The 17,213-nt window shown below is 40.6% G+C and overlaps 1 protein-coding gene across 12 annotated transcripts in view; it reads right to left on the reverse strand.

Moving 5' to 3' along the window:
- The window catches only part of IQSEC1 (IQ motif and Sec7 domain ArfGEF 1), a 318,662-nt gene that overhangs the window by 146,409 nt on the left and 155,040 nt on the right, over nucleotides 1-17,213 (reverse strand). The window contains exon 1 of one of the 12 annotated variants that reach the window (XM_082211871.1): nucleotides 13,765-13,892. The exons of 10 other annotated variants lie outside the window; for them this stretch is intronic. In XM_082211871.1, coding sequence (XP_082067997.1) covers nucleotides 13,765-13,841 — 77 coding nt within the window. In that variant the 5' untranslated portion in view covers nucleotides 13,842-13,892. Of the gene's footprint in view, nucleotides 1-1,758; nucleotides 1,939-13,764; nucleotides 13,893-17,213 lie in introns of those variants that run through there. One more of the 12 variants, XM_082211873.1, reaches the window with a different exon arrangement.

Genomic DNA, 17,213 nt, shown 5'->3' on the forward strand with positions numbered 1-17,213 from the left:
TCTACATTAAGAGAATATCTGGATGGTGCACAGAAGTAGAATGCCAAATATAATACAGATGTCAGAATAATATTAAAATATTAAAACCACAAGAATTAAAAACTTTGGAAACGACAGGTGTATTTGGAAAGGCTTGGGATAAAAGCAAAATCGTGAAGCTGAGGCTCCAATACTTTGGCCACCTCATGAGAAGAGAAGACTCCCTGGAAAAGACCCTGATGTTGGGAAAGATGGAGGGCACAAGGAGAAGGGGACGACAGAGAATGAGATGGTTGGATGGTGTTCTTGAAGCTACCAGCATGAGTTTGATCAAACTGCGGGAGGCAGTGGACGACAGAAGTGCCTGGCGTGCTCTGGTCCATGGAGTCACGAAGAGTCGGACACGACTAAACAACAACAACAACAAAAACATGATCAATAGATGTATGTTCTTTTAAGGTGCTAGGTGGTGTTCTAGCAGTGCAATGCTTGCCTATAGGGCTATACCCACAAAAACTGTAATATGAATTATAAGATTTATCTCCTTGTGATGCTGCTGGGCACGAAGATGCTGAGAACCCAGAAAATTGTTGGCAAATCTGACTAATGCATCATCTGAGATGCTCAATATACTCAGTGTTTGGGACTATGTGTGTTTGTTTTTCATGCAACACACTTTTTGCATACAAGCGTTTACCTTCTGAGGATACATCTTGAGGGTTACTTTTTAATGTCTTTAGGGTAAGGATGAATATTCATAAGATAAGAGAAACCATGTCTATATAAATTAAAACCAGGAAGTCGCTTTTCTAGTGCCCCTCATCTGACCCCAAACCATTATTTACATTTTGTGAAGAAGCTCAAGTAATCAATCCCACTTTCTATAATGAGTATCTCTTTGTCATCATATGGACCCCCCTCGGGACCCACTGCTTCCTCAGAGTTTTTACTCTTAAGATTTTAGAAAGAAAATCTATGGTAAATGCCAAGTTCCATTAAAAACAACAGCAGAACTGGTTGTTGGAAGTTCATGCAGAAATCCAGACTAGACTGTTCCTTTTAGCACAGTGAATAATTACATAGTGTGAAATACTGTGATTATTTAGATTACGCATTTCCTTGAAGAACACAAAACACCCCATTCAAAATATACAGCTCAGCCACATAAAGTCGTCATAGCATGAAAGGAATAAGGAAGGAACCCTCTAAGTCGCTGCAAGTAAACACTATTAACTTGCTTAACGGTGCCACTCCCCAAATAAGTTTCACTAGAGCCTGCAGTATCAGAGCTTGGAAAAACATTCAGCACACCAAATACGAATTGTCCAAATATGAACTGACCAGCTTGTTGTACAGTCTGTCCTTGTACTGAAACAGAGGGTCCTTTAAACATAGAGGATATACAAGTAAGGCTGAGAATACAACAGAAGGGCACATTTAGATCCAGCAATTCCTTTTGCTGTTTTTAGTTGTATCGTTCACTCACAACATCTGTGACTCAAAAGAAGCAAAAGTAAATGCAGAAATATTCACAAAGATTTTTTTATAGCCTCTAACATTCAACTCTACGCAAAAGAATTCTGCAAAGTTGCAAACACATTTTGGGATTACAATGTCAGTTGAAATCAAGCAGTTAGGAAAGATAAATATTCTTCATAAATCAGCACTTGCCATTATGAAAGACCTCTATAGTTGTCAGAAGACATCAGAAACATAGCTAAGGGCAAACTGCTAACAACCTAAGCCCACGGGGGCAGGCACACAAGTTTCAAAAGGTACCTGATTGTTCTGACTGAAATGCAGTATTTCCACATCAGATTCCACATTGCGCTGCCATCTCCCTTCATGACCTCCTCTGCAGTGTTGAAAAACACACACTTATTCTGAAGAATCCAGCGTAGTACATTTAGAAGGTGCAGAGCAAAAGTTAGCCAAGTTTCAGGAGACAGCTAGGCTCTGATTCATGAACTCAAAACGATTCCTCCAAGCTCCACTGACTTGAACTGAGCAATTCACAGAGGGAAGCCAGCTTTCCCATCAGAGGTCTCAAATTACTGCTTTCTTTACAATCTACAAGAATTGTTTACATTATTCACTAACTAGGATCATTCAGGGCTGCTTGGAAAGTAACATGTCACTGTTTCGGATGATCAAGTTAAAAAAATTACAGTAAGAGAGCAGATAGCCTTTACTGCTTTTAAAAACTCTTGTCTGCAGGGATCCAAAATAGCATTTGCTAGGACAGTACGCTTACAAAATGCACTTAAATCATACAGTGTAGTCTGTGTGAACAGCCAGCAGTTGGATTTTTAAAAACTTGTCTAGCGCCAAAAGAAGTAATGAGTCATTTTCCAATGCTGGGCATGAACACACACTGTAGGAATGAATATCTAAACCTCTTATTATATATAATGTATCAGTCAGCTAGGACACTCAGTTATACTTCAGTAGCTGAAATGTAAATGTTTCAGTGAAACAGCAATAAGCTGTATGAGGGTCACACCTTGTATGGAAGTTAGTTGATTTTATATGGCTACGCAGTTAAAGTTACTGATAATATCCCACTAATACATTTTCCATAGTTACTGTATGCAAATTAAGGATTACTTTTTGCTTACCACACATCTGGAATAAAATGATATCCATCTTTTGATTTGCTGTGCTGATGGGAATAATTTAACCTTGATGGATCCTTTTGCTATGGCCATCACCAGCAGACATAAATCCTTCTCCGTAAGCCATTGGACATAAATCTCCTTAAGCCATTGGACATAACTCCTTCTCTGTAAACCATCCCTGCTCTGCATCTTTCTCCTAACAGGGCAACAGGCCACCAGTTGTTAGTTTAGGGGCATGGAATTAATTTAATTCATACATCTGGGTTGGCATTACAGCAATCTTCTTCCCACCCAGCTCCTGATCCAGGCTCAAGGAAAACTGGAATGCAGTGATAAAGTAAGGGAAGAGGTGCTGAATTGCAGGTGTAAACTCAGGTTATAAATGATTTAAAATGAACAAACTACATGTTAAGTTAAATTTGTAATCTGTAGCTGTGTGTGTGTGTGTGTGTGTGTGTGTGTGTGTGTGTGTGTGTGTGCTTTTTACTATAATAAAATCCAGGACAATCCAGATCAGGACCACAGTGTAGAGGGTGGGTAGATGCTAAATCTTTCCCCTCCCACTGCATTGACCCCCAGAACCTCTACCCTTCCTAACTCACTAAGTGACAAAAGAGGGAAAGGACCCATTGGTGCCAGTGGAAGCCTTCCCCCCCATCTTTTACTATATGGCATTGGGGCTGTCTCTGTTTCTCTTTCTCTCGATTTCAGCATTCTGCATGGATGGGAAGGGTTAAACTTCTCCATGTGCTCTTGATCTGGATTGGCCCTCCAGTGTAAACACACACAACCACATAGAGCTCCATACTAGGTCTTTAATGTAATATGTAGTTTGATCTTAAGAAAACCAAATGCAAAGCACAAGAAATTAACATGTTTATTTTGCTGTGACTACAGTGGAAATTGGAATGGATGACTTTATAAACATAGTTAAAATGAACATAAAGTTTTTCAGCATGACTGAAATCAAAGATGGGGAGTATCTCTTTTTGGAGTGGCTTTTGACTCATCATCAGCATACTTGGTTTAACTTACGAAAAAAGGAAGTGACCAGTAACACAGTTTATTTGAGAGCAAAGAATGTGCTGCGGAAATTAGGAATCTGAATTTAGACATCTTTAGAATAGACCCATTGAAATCAATTGGACATAACTTCTCAAAAATGTTTGCACAGGATTTTCCTAAGTCTGCCATCTTGAAATGGGTTTTAACAAATGAATGCATTTTCTAGTATGTAAACTTTAAATTGCAAACAAACAAACAATCTGTCTTAGAATTAGCTTGAAGGTGTGTGGGGTGTGTGTGTGTGTGTGTGTTAAGGCTGGGAAATCATTGTATAGGGCCCCAACTATATTAAGAACGTTATAAATACAAATTGGAATAAAAGTTGTCTTCACAATAAACAAGTTAATATAAAAAGCCTCCCTCAATCTATAGGGCTTTGTTTAGCAGATAAACAAAACAAGGAATAAAAGGATAAAAGCATCATTGTTCTGAAAGTGGCCTGCATTGGTCTTTTTGTTTCCTAGCGCTGCAGTATTCAAATACTTATCTTAGTCTCTTTCATTCATAAGAATCTCGCTAGGTCTTCTGCCTTGCTTTACTGGTAAACAGTACCATGAACTCAACATGAAGCTAGGAAACTTGACAGGAACTACAAATTTCAGCTTCCCTGATGGAAGAAACAATGTTGTGCACTTCATTTCCACTAATGAGACTTTGTACATCTCTAGTCCTGGATATCTTCTCCTTCTTTGGCAATCACTCGTAGCCGAGTATGATTGTCTTCCATGAACACTTAAATAGCTGTCCAACTCCCCACCTGAAAATTCATGTCTCATCCAATACAGTTTCACTGAACATTGGCTTGTCATTTGTATGAAGAACCTGCTCACTTGAGGGTATTAGAATGCCTCCTTTTACACAGAATCTTTGAATTCTCTTGACTGCCTTACCTCCACCACTATAATATAAAGTTATAGAGATGTATCTAATACTAGGCCTAGTAGGCCCATTGAAATGAACAGGTATGACTGACATAGGTTTAGTAATTTCAATGGGTCTACTTTAACATTGGCTGGGCTACAACCCACATTTGGGTTTTGAAGCGTCTAATCTGCAAAAGTCTGGCCTCCACACGCCTTATGCTTACTTTTACCTCTGGGGTTCCATTTATGTAGGATGGTGAAAACTCAAGCAGACAATAAAGGACTCCAATAGCATCTATTCCAAACTGAATGAATGCTCGACAAAAATGGAGTGAAAGACGAAGTGTGGTTCCTCCCCCCCTTTCCTAATCAGGTTTCAAGTTTTATTGCTGCCAAAGCCAGTGACACTAAACACCACAAGATCAAACAACAAGAAATCAACGACAACCTCAGAGGGGGAAAAAAAAAAAGGTTACACAAGGGAACTTTGCAGTGTGCCATTCAACAGAAGAGATTTACGCTTCTTAATTACTAAAGTGCAAAATTTAGCCACCTCATATGATATTGAGCTTGAGGAATCTTCCAGGAGTTATTTTCGAAGAATTTCAGGGGAGGATTCCAAATAATATTGAAGGGGTATAAATTTTGATAGAAGCAGTAAAATAAGTTGAACTCGTTCTTCACTATAAAATTCGCAAAATAGAAGAATGTGTGTGACAGATTCTACCTTATTAGACATACAAGAGCAGAGACGCGCATGCATTGGGACCCGCGTGAATTTGCCATACAGCACTGCTGAGGGCATTGTCTCAAAGCGGGCTCTAGAGAAGGCCCATCTATAGGCTTCGTTAGTGATGTTAGTTAAGTAAGGGGCAGCTGCAAAATTAGGTGAAGTTTTTAAACATCTATACGTCTCCGGGAGTAGGGTACCTTCTTGTTGCAGTTCGATATCATAAAGTCTCCGAGTGATAATTGCTTTTGCCTTGTTCAAAGTTCCAATAAAAAGATTTTCAGGGTTTAGGCCAATTTGTTTGATCGTGTTAGTTATTTGCATGAGCCAAGGAGGATAGGGAACTGTGGCCAGGAAGCAGGGTAATAGTCCCTTAGGATTGCAATGGATTTTCTGCCAGAGGGATATTGCTTGTTCCCAGACTTTTAATTCCACTCTGGGCAGTCCTGCCTCTTGCCTTAAGACTGCATTAGGTGTACACTTAGGGGTAGCAAATAATGATCTTAAGAATTTAGATTGTACTGTTTCAAGGGTCTTAAGGTTGGCAGTGGGGCTAATTTGAGAGCCATATAGGAGTTGGGCTAAAGATTTTGCCTGAAAGACTGTTAGGGCCATCGGGAGGAAGCCAGCTCCTTTCCTTCTGAATAATCTAAGGATAGCATTTGCACTTCTTGCTGCTGATATAGCTGATGTGGACAAGTGTGTTGACAATTTGGCATTGTAAGAGAAAGTAATGCCCAAGTATTGGAAGGTCTTAGTCTGTTCAATGGCGTTTCCCTTTACGCTCCAATTATCTTTCCTGAAGGAGCGGTCTTTGTGGACCTAAAGGCAGCATTTGATTCTGTATCCAGGAGTAGGCTCTGGGCCAAATTGGCCAATATGGGTATTAACAGAAGGTTATTACTTCTGATGATTAAGCTTCATGACAACAATACCCCCTTTCCTAATATTAGAACTCAGGGTCATCCAATGAAATTGATTAGCAGTGATTTCAGAACAGAAAAAGAAAGTAATTTATTTATTTGGTGTGACAGCAGCCCTTGTCTTAAAGGTAAAGGTAAAGGTACCCCTGCCCGAACGGGCCAGTCTTGACAGACTCTGGGGTTTGTGCGCCCATCTCACATCTATTGGCCGGGGGCCAGCGCTGTCCGGAGACACTTCCGGGTCACGTGGCCAGCGTGACAAAGCTGCATCTGGCGAGCCAGCGCAGCACACGGAATGCCGTTTACCTTCCCGCTGGTAAGCGGTACCTATTTATCTACTTGCACCCGGGGGTGCTTTCGAACTGCTAGGTTGGCAGGCGCTGGGACCGAGCAGCGGGAGCGCACCCCGCCGCGGGGATTCGAACCGCCGACCTTTCGATCGGCAAGCCCTAGGCGCTGAGGCTTTTACCCACAGCGCCACCCGCGTCCCTAGCCCTTGTCTTAGGTAGCTTTAAAGGGGGAGTAACGCTATCAATTGCTATTAGGCATGAGAGCTAAAGGAACTTGCAGATGCAGAGGCATTACCAGTTTCTGTGTGGGAGATGGAGGCAAGGGTGTGGCTGTTGGCTTCATGCCCTGGTTACAAGTCTCTAAGAAGCATCTGGTGGCCATTGTTGAAAACAGGACACTTCAGTGGATGGATCCTGAGTCTGATTTCAATGGTAGCAAGAGCCATCATAACCAGTAGACTTGATTGTGAGCTCTCAGAAAACATCTGGGTGAAAACAGGATTCTGGACTTGATAAATCTTGGTCTGCACTAGCCATAATTTATTTTGTGGAACAATGGGGTAGACTTTCATAATATGGTGCCCTGAGCTAGGACAAAATTTGGCGACCACCCCCTCTTGCCTTCTGTTCTGTGCATGTTCTCAAGTATGCTACACCATTGTTTTGAGTTCCATTGGCTCGGTGCCCTGTGGGGAGGAACTGTTCTCATTCCCAGAATACCTGTGCTGGGAGCAAAATCAAAATAATGATAGTGATGATGATGAGCTTATAGACTCTGATTATTAAGTATATAAATGCTGTTGAAATGAACAAAATCTCCACTCAAACAGTTTCGGGAAGCTTTTAATGTTTGATGTATTATAGTATTTTAATATTCTTTTGGAAGCCGCCCAGAGTGGCTGGGGAAGCCCAGCCAGATGGGCGGGGTATAAATAATAAATTATTATTATTATTATTATGAATTGCAGCAACAAGAAGTAAAAAACAAACAAACCCAGGTGCATCTTACCAATACCTTTAGCAGCTTCCTGTATATAGCACTCCCTCCTGCACACTTAACCACATAGTTGAAGGGAGAAGGTCTGATTTTACACTCACTGTTACCCTTTGCTTTGGCTGCTTTCCTGATATATGGTATCTGTAAGCATCATACTAGGAAGTGACAGAAATTGCAACTTAGTATGTGCCCTTGGGGACCAGAAATGCTCTGTGCAAATCCACCTGAAAGGAAGGCATACACTGTGATAATATGAAGAAGAATTAGACACAGATTTCTCCACATACTAGTTTCCCAAGGCAAAATATATTACCAGGAAAGGTGCCGTGAGAGTAAAACACGATATTCTAAATTCCTAGAGAATCCACAATAAGTAGCAGTTTTTTCCAACTTCAGACCACGTGTTGTTAGGACTGCAAGCATATGAAGTGCCTTTTATCATAGGACAGACAGTGGTGTTTTTCCATTTACATAACCTGAGAGCTAAGCAAAGGGTCACAAATGCAAGGACTGCGTGTACTAACTGCTTTGCATGGAAAGATGCTGAAAGCTTTTACATTATTTATGCATTTGCTCCGTGTGTGTCATTTGGAGGTTTGCTTTGGTTGGCTGTCTCCCATCATTTTATTATGAAGCAGACTCTCTGCAGAATGCACAGCACATGCTGCAAAAATTATATGGAATGACAGTATATGCTAGAGAGGAGGGAAAGGAGGATATACACACTCAGCTGCTTTGCAGTTGCAGCAAATTTCCCCAACACTAGCTTCTTTGGCGAGCTGTACTGCAGGCACTGTGACTCACAGGCCAGCTCTGGGTGAAGTCACTGTCAAATGAAAGCAAAGCATTTGTTCTTAGCAACAACTACAATCGTGAACTCTACATACAAGTTCAGAACAGGTCTCTCTATTCATCCCTCCCCCCCTTTGATTTCCAGCTTACTGCTATTGTCTTCCTCATGATATGCAGGGTCCCCAAGGAGCAGGACTTATTTATGAGGCAATATAGATAGCAATCCAGCTGATATCCAATCCTAAGCATACTTACTTGGAAGCAAGTCCCATTAAACTCAGTGGCATTTATTTCCTGGTATATAATATTACAGGCCACCCCAATCCCTGCCAAGCCGGGCACGGGCTCTTGGCCTTCAACCAGGGTCTGTGGTTCTTTGGAGAACTAAAGACATGACAGAGGTAGTTGTGGCTTTAAAAAATATGATTTATTCACATATTTACACCTGAATCTAGATGGAGGGAGTCCAGATCTTACCACATAGTCATCTCAAGAGGGGCTTGTTCTCCACAGCAGTGCAGCAGTGGAGTCCAAGGCCTCTCTCTCAACCTGCCTTCAGCCAGCCTGCCAAAATGGTTCTGGGCTTTTCTCAGCTATCCCAAGCCTCCTGCCAAAGGCCCCAAACTGTTCCTGTGACATCACGCCCAGTTACCTTGGCCACCTTCCAAATCCCATCTCTGTTCTCACTTCAGGGCAGGGGGGAAGGACAGTTCTCTTGCGCTGCCAATGGCCCTGTATTGTTTCTTAATGGTCCTAAGCTTGGACAGAGGTCCTTTTGAACAGGCTAGCCCAGGAATTCCTTTGTAGCTTGTAGCTTGTAGCTTTGTAGCTCCCTTCATATACCAAATAGTCAAAATTGTAGTATTTAATGATTTCAAGGGTTTAGCCCCTTCTCCCAGCAACCTTTAACAGTATGCACAGGACTAGGCCGCAAGATGAGGGACGCAGGTGGCGCTGTGGGTTAAATCACAGAGCCTAGGACTTGCCGATCAGAAAGTCGGCAGTTCGAAACCCCACGACGGGGTGAGCTCCCGTTGCTTGGTCCCTGCTTCTGCCCACCTAGCAGTTCAAAAGCATGTCAAAGTGCAAGTAGATAACTAGGTACCGCTCTGGTGGGAAGGTAAATGGCGTTTCCTTGCTCTGCTCTGGTTTTGCCAGAAGCGGCTTAGTCATGTTGGCCACATGGCCCGGAAGCTGTACGCCGGCTCCCTCGGCCAATAAAGCGAGATGAGCACCGCAACCCCAGAGTCGGCCACGACTGGACCTAATGGTCAGGGGTCCCTTTACCTAGGCTGCAAGATAGGAGGAAACTGGCCTCTCTCACAGGGACTATAAATACACATAATAGCTCAAATTGCATTAACTCTTTTTCCTGCATACTGTTCCCCCCTCCAAACAAATGTATAAGCAATTCTTCTCACTTCATTATTATATAGTATGAATGATGTCCAACAGCTTTTATTTCTTCGAAGAAGCTATGTAATAGCAACTTATTTTAATATTAATGTTTCCTTTTATCTCCAAACTGATGAAACTGAAGTTCTAAGCACATGGTACAATCCTCTCAGAAACAGAAGAACAAAAAAATAAAAAAAATAAAATGGGGGGCAGGGCAGAGTAAGATTTAGAATAGGCAGACATGCTTCAGTAATGCACAAATTAGGGGTTCAGAAGTGGATTCATTTCCCTGCATGTGCAAGCCCCCTTCTCAAAAGTAAAGTAATGTAAGGACAGGAAGGATTAGGCAATTTTGCCCATAGAAGCTGTCACTTCTGAAACCACTGGTGTTCCAAAAAACCCTTATGACTGACAATGTAATATAACTGTATCCTATCACTATACTGAAAGTACAAACCATGTACTCTAGTTAAAACTGATTAATCTCATAATGCCACTGCCTGCCACTGATACAACAAAACAGGGGCCTAAACAAAAGCGAAAACAGATGACCATAATGACACACATGATCTACAACATCTGTGCCTTCCTTTCAAATTGCATGTAAATTAAGGCTAATGACTCCCTTAGTGGCTTCTATTGTGCAAATACAGTGTAAACATGATGAAGGTAGACAGGAAAGTAATATAGGCCTTAAGGGTCTTGGACAAGAATATTGGGAGAGAAATAGCTCCTAAGTGTCTGAGTGGCCCAATTTGAATATGCATTAAGGCTAAAGCTGTGAACAAGCACCAGAGCAAGGGGAGGAGCTCAAGGGGGCAACAGGGAGGATGTGACCTAGTCTTATTTCCCCCGGCTTGTTAACTGACACTAAGCCAGAATTCTCCAGGTTGGATATAATGAAGAAATTTGGTTTAATACAAGCCAGGATCTTTACAGGAATCTGGCAAACAATGGGAGGAGATAAGGGGCCAGGCAGAATAGCTCAGTCCCAATGACTGTTCTGGGTTTCATAAAGCATAGTTTGTGAACCTTCAGACCATTGTCCACGTTTCGTCAGCATTCTGGTTAACATAATCCATTCAACATACAAAAATGCAATGAAGCACTCAGTTTAAGGATGGAATGCACACTGCGTGTTCCATGGAGAAGTTGTAGAGAACGACGAGAGTGGTCCCTGCTCCAGCCATTGTCTGTAGAATGCTAAGTGCCTAGACAGTTGTCCATGATGTTATAACTCTCCACACACCAGTACCATATTCCTGGCATATTTGTTGGGTGGGGTGTGGACTTTAACGCAATGACACAATTCCCCATAGCAACTACTTGTTACAATTGGATTGTTGCCACGTAGAGGTCCTTTTCAGCAACATCCCTGTGAGAACTATTTTCTCCAGATATTACTTCTGACCAAGTGTGAAGGATTGGAGCAACTGACCTTCAAAGAATGTTAGTGATTCAGTGTTTACCATTGCTGGGAACAGATTTTTTTTACCACCTTTTACTTTACTTTTTATATAGTGTTAATAGCAACATTTCTCACTTGCTGCATTATAGAAACAGAACACTTGACTTAGTCATTCTTTGCATAACCTGCAGTAATGTCATATGATTGTATAACAGATTGTCACAGATTAAATGGACACTTGAACCTTTGAAAGCATGGGGGAAATGAAGAGGCTATATCTGAATTAAATACAGATTTGGCCTATACATACTGAGGATCTGAGTTGCCCTACAACAAAGAACTCCAGTCACTAGAGATAACATGCATTGCATTTTTTAAATATGTATTTACAATATACACAGTACAGGAGCTGTTGTCCTGGGTTGACAAGAGAAACAAGACAGACATTCCTGATTCCTGCATATTAATTATTATGATTATTTAATTTTGTATACTGTCCTTCACCCACAGATTTCAGGGTGGTCCCAACATAAAAATACAAGAGGGAAAAAACCACGAATTACAGGCAGGGAGCAAGTCCCCCAGACCCACAGCTGAGGTGGTCTCACGTTTTTCATTCCTCAGAAACGACAAGGCCTAGGAGGTCACCCAAGGCCATTTTGTACCTTCCAATAATTTCTTAATGCATGTTATTCTGAAAATAAACTAGATTTTACTGCAGCAGTAGCAATAGCATTGCACCTATAAAAGACAGTGCTAGTTTTTTACTTGAAAGTATGTAAAATAGTTTGATTCAAAAAACAGATTAAATGTTTATGCAATATTTCAGTGCATCATTGCCAGTTATATCCTTTTCAACCTCAGGTCTCTCACATTGTTCAAGGAGTGGGTGCATGATATTGGATGCAGAGTGTCTTGACTGTCTTGTGTTATTTTAATAGCTTGGAAACCAGTGATTACATTTTTCTTTTAGCTGCATTTGCAAAATCCTTTCTCCCTTTATGTAGCTTTAGCATGAAAGAGTGATAAAAATCTGAATGGCACGGTCTAACGTCTACACACAGAACACCTGCTGAACAAAGTATTAATCAAATTCAGATTTTTATTTCAGGTCTTGTAAGACATGCTCATTCTTGCACATCCACCCACACCTTCACACTTTCTCCACATGCCCACACTTTTCTTGTTGGCCTTCTGGCATTTTCCCAAGAACATTAAGAACAAGACATAAACCTCTAATGAAGAAGAACTAGAAACTGGGTAGTATATTTTTACATTCATCATGCATTATGTGCAATCCTGTTTTCACACACCTTTTTGTCACTTTTTAGGCAGGAAAAAATGTTTTCTTTAAATATCTTCTGAATGTCCTTTGTGACCCATTTAAAAACAGTCAGAGCTTTGAATGCCATAATTTATTTATTTATTTTTGCATTGCATGTTTACTCTTGTATGTAAATCCAGACTTTTTCAGTTGCAGGGTAAACTCTAAATACAGATAGATGGATAAGGAGGTATTTGTAAGGGAATAAATTAGAATTTATTCCAGTTAATATGAAATAGTACTAATTAGGCATGTGTTAGCAGGGTTGAAAAATGTGTTCTATAGTTAAATTGTATTACATTACAGAGTTGAAAGAAAACACCCAACATTTTAAGAACAAATATATCTAACTGGAACAGTAAATATAAGAATGAACTGTCCATCCTTTAAAAGTGAAGTTCAATCTTCTGCACCATGATTTTGCTAAGTTTAGAAACTTAACTTTAAAAAGGAGTTTACACGCTTCTCCCACGATGTAGGAAAGCAAAGGGTCCCAACTATGTTTGTCTACTTAGATATCATGATTTAAAAGGGCATAATTCATTGAAAACGACTGGAAGAGTTTCCCTTTCACCCCTGCAATCTTCATACAATAAATAAACCTGCAATTATCATTCACAAAAAGCACCTTCTGTGTTTAAAATGGACTTTATGATTTTATGGGGGTGGAATACCACAGCCTTCATGTTTTGCTGTGAATACTGAACTACTTATACATATTTTCTTCATTAATAAGCTATTCTGAATACTGAGACCTCTGAAGATTAGATAAAAACATCAGGATAAGTGCACCACACATGTCAAATTAAATTGCTTATGCTGTTATTCCATTACTTTGGCAAGAACAATGCATCCGGCACCCTGTCCCATTACTTCTGACCATCGGTCACCATCTATCATTTCAGTTTTCTGTCAGAGCTGCTGTGGTGTGCAATTGATTTCATACCATATGAAACAAACTGTTCTATTAAAACTTTTTTCCTTGTAGGAACATTAATCTACATTACATAAAAGTCCAAGACATTCCAAAACAATAACCAAGCACCAATTCCGTAATGTAAAAACTTAGCATTTAACAGCTGTTCTTCTTGTGTGTGAGAGAAAATCAGAGTGAATTAAAATAAACAAGGGCTGTTTTAGCTTATTTGTGTCAAATTAAATGGTATCCACAGCACAGCATCATCCAGGCAGAGAAGAAGTAGCAATGGCTACTATAGTTAAAAGGAACAAGCAGATTTACACCCTTTGTAATAAGTCTGCATTAATTTCCCCACCACACCCCTTTCCACACCATGCAAATGTGCCTTACAGCAAGTGAATGCAGCAGCCTGCAGCCATTTACTACTGAAAAGCATTTTAGATTTCATATTTCCTTACCTTTTATAGAAGCCATGAAGAGGCTGGAGACATAGAAACTGCCAGTAATCCAAGCAGAAGGCCTTTAACTTCAGCATTTTAAAACAGTTCAACTGCAGCAAGTGGAATCTTTTTCGCTTTTTATTTTTTTAAAAAACACACACACACACACACAATGTCCTACTTTTTGCAGGAGAAAAAAGAGAGAGACCAAACGGTATTGCATACAATACCCCTCCCCTTTTCTAGGCAGACAGCCGTGTATTTTCTAGTTGCCACCAATATATGCAAGATCTTTATCCACATGGCACCGCACCTGCATAGCTACAGTGCATGAACTACTTTAATACAAAGAGACAGTAGCACAAAGGCTACAAATTCGTTTACTTTGTTAGTTGCTCCTCATTTCAGCTAATCTTCCCTGAGTTCATCCACATAGACAGTAGTTGCTATTACACACAAACAAAAGGAGGAGAAAACAATAACAGTGCTACTTCCAGCCATTCCAAAAGCTCTTTGATAATAAATCATTTGCATATATTCCGGTCAGGATTCTTGGGGGCTGCTCAGAAAGCACCCCTAGAGCTCACAAATTCCTAGGGAAAAGACAAGCAAATATCACACTCTGCTGAGTAGAAACGTCCTGTGATCCCAGAAGATTTGAGACAGCATCATATGGAAACTCCTCAGTTCTGTAACTATGCTGGATACAACTTTTATATATATATATATAAAAAAGCCGGCTCCTCTGGTGTGAATCACATCTGCTTCATTGTCTGCCAAGCCACCTATGAAAAATGTTGGTTTCCTTATGACTGGGAGTGGAAGGGAGGTGGGAAGTGACAAGCCTAAGTGCAGACCCCTCCCCACTCGCAAAATAAATTATGCTTATCTTAATCCCAACACACTTTGCCAGTTAAGGTCTCTGTGAAGAAAAAAAACTAATCATCTGAACCACATGGTGCACAGTGGGGCACGCTCCCAGCTATAAAAGCCAGCAAGATAAAGCACCCCCCCCCAAGATAGGTTGATTCCAGTTGCTATGGTAACAGGAACACATTGATAAAATCTAAAATGGAAGCACGATGACAGCTTTCCATTGGCTCACACGGATCTAATGTGTCTGTAACAAGCAATGCTCAGGCACTATTAGAGCAATCTCATCAGCAGAGGATGAATTTGGGACTTGGCTAATTAACAGCAGTGTGAAACAGCAGCTAGCCCTCATTTAGTTACAGTGGAAAGGCAGGCCATTTTTATTCTAATGGGAGCACATAAGCAATTAGCAAGGATATGCTTTGAGAAAAGGAGTTTTAAAATTAGAAGCATTTTCTATTTAAATCCTTTGGGTGAAATAGGAATGATAAAAGCAGCTTTCATTTATCACCCTCTGAAACCTCAATCCATTTAGGTCTCTTATCTTTTAAAGAGAGACACTATAGGATTCAATTCTGCATTTTATGTTATTTTTAAAATTTCCTCTGCAAACATTCTTACTAACTATAATGAAGTATTCAAAAAAATTAATGACAAGCACATATTAAAAGAACACGTTTGTGGAAACTGAATTACTCTTAGAAAATATGTTAATCTGCCTTCTGACCACTCATCTTATGCTAATGTAATTTCTTGAAAAGCATCAAGCAAAACAAGATTTTAAAAGGAAGATTTATGTAAAAATATTTTGATTTTTAAAATGGTAGCCTTTTCTAACAACACTGAGGTAACTTCCATGTGTGCATATGGATAGAACAAAAACAACAACAACGAGGTGATAAATGCAAGTAATGACTGATATGGTGGTATGCTGAAGACCTAGATAGGGGCAGAATGGGGTGTTTGCTAGGGTTGCCATGTGTCTGAAATTTCCTGGACATACTCGGAAGCAGTGTCCAGGCAGAAATCGGCAAAAATGTCTGGGAAAATCCAAGCATATGGCAACCCATGTTGGCAGTGTCGTTTTGGCCAATTTCCCTTAAAAAGAGCTCAATGTAACCCCCTGTGTAAATGGGGAGATGCCTGTATAACTTTTTACTGTTGTTCCCCGTAAATATTTTTTTTCCAATCGAGTGAATTATTTTATGAAATAATATAAATAAAATGCATTACCCTGAGCAAAAATAACTACTAACATTGCAAGAAGGTAGAGCAATAGAAGTCTTCCATTTCCACTGTGCTTGTTTCCAGTGAGATGAGTTTCCCCCCATTTAATGTGTATCATTAGTGTAATGCTTGTTTTAGTCAAGTGTACATTTTAGGTGGGGGGGGGGGAGAGTTTATGAGACAGCAGTTACACCTGAGCCTACATCTCAAACATCTTATCTCCACTTTGGAGGTAGTAGAGTGGTATCTACATCTGGATTCTGACATAGACTAGATACTCCCAATGTATCCCAGGCTTTAGATATGCCCCATGTAGCACTATTCTTTCAGAATCCAGTGAAGAGGATTATCCAGAGCACATTTGCAAGAAATTTGGCTGCACATAATTTCAGAAAGCACCTCATGTAGTTAATATATTGCATGTTCATCCATTTATTTGGCTTGCAAAGTATTCACAGAAATGTTGTGCATGAATACTGAAGTGGTTGCTATGAAAGGTGACACTGGGAATGGGCTGGGCAATGTAAAAGAACCATTCTAGAGGTGAAAAGGCTTATCGCTTCAGAGTAAATGTTAAGACATTATAACCCACGGTAGAAATCTCATTGGCGTTGACACTTCAGCCTTTGGGACTGGAGCTGTGATTTCTCATGTAGTATCTGGTGGGTGAGAATGGGCCGTAGCCTTGTTTTGCTTCCAGAAATTTAAGCCCTACAGAGATCAACTATGCTCCATTAGATCAGAAAGCTTTAAGCCCTCATTGGGGAGTTAGGAAGCTTGGCCATTCCCTGCTTCCCTGCATGATAGGAAACTAACACTAATAATATTAACTCCTGCTGCCCATTTTGCTTTTAGTAGGATGAATTCCAGAGACAGCTACTGCCCACATCCAAAGATGGGCATTGTTCTTAGCAGCTTATAATTGTGAAACTAAATATAAGTCTGTTTCTGTAACAGATGGCCTCTCACAACTTTCACCTCAAGAGGTAGGCAGTAGTACACAACTGAGAAATCAACTAACAACAAGGCATAGCACACATTCAGATCTGCTCAAGCACACCAGTAGTTCTGAAGCAAATGTGTCACATTAGCAACTACAGTGGTGCCCCGCAAGACGAATGCCTCGCAAGACGAAAAACTCGCTAGACGAAAGGGTTTTTCGGTTTTGCGTTGCTTCGCTGGACGAATTCCCCTATGGGCTTGCTTCGTCTTGCGCTTTTTTTTAAAGCCGCTTGAAGAGGCGCAGTTGCGACGGACCGTGCTTCGCAAGACGAGAAACATCGCAAGACGAAAAGACTAGCGGAATGAATTCTTTTCGTCTTGCGAGGCACCACTGTACAATTGTGCAACTACTTTAATGTATGGAA

Source organism: Podarcis vaucheri (assembly GCF_965113315.1).
Source record: "Podarcis vaucheri genome assembly, chromosome: 2".
Classification (NCBI taxonomy): domain Eukaryota; kingdom Metazoa; phylum Chordata; class Lepidosauria; order Squamata; family Lacertidae; genus Podarcis; species Podarcis vaucheri.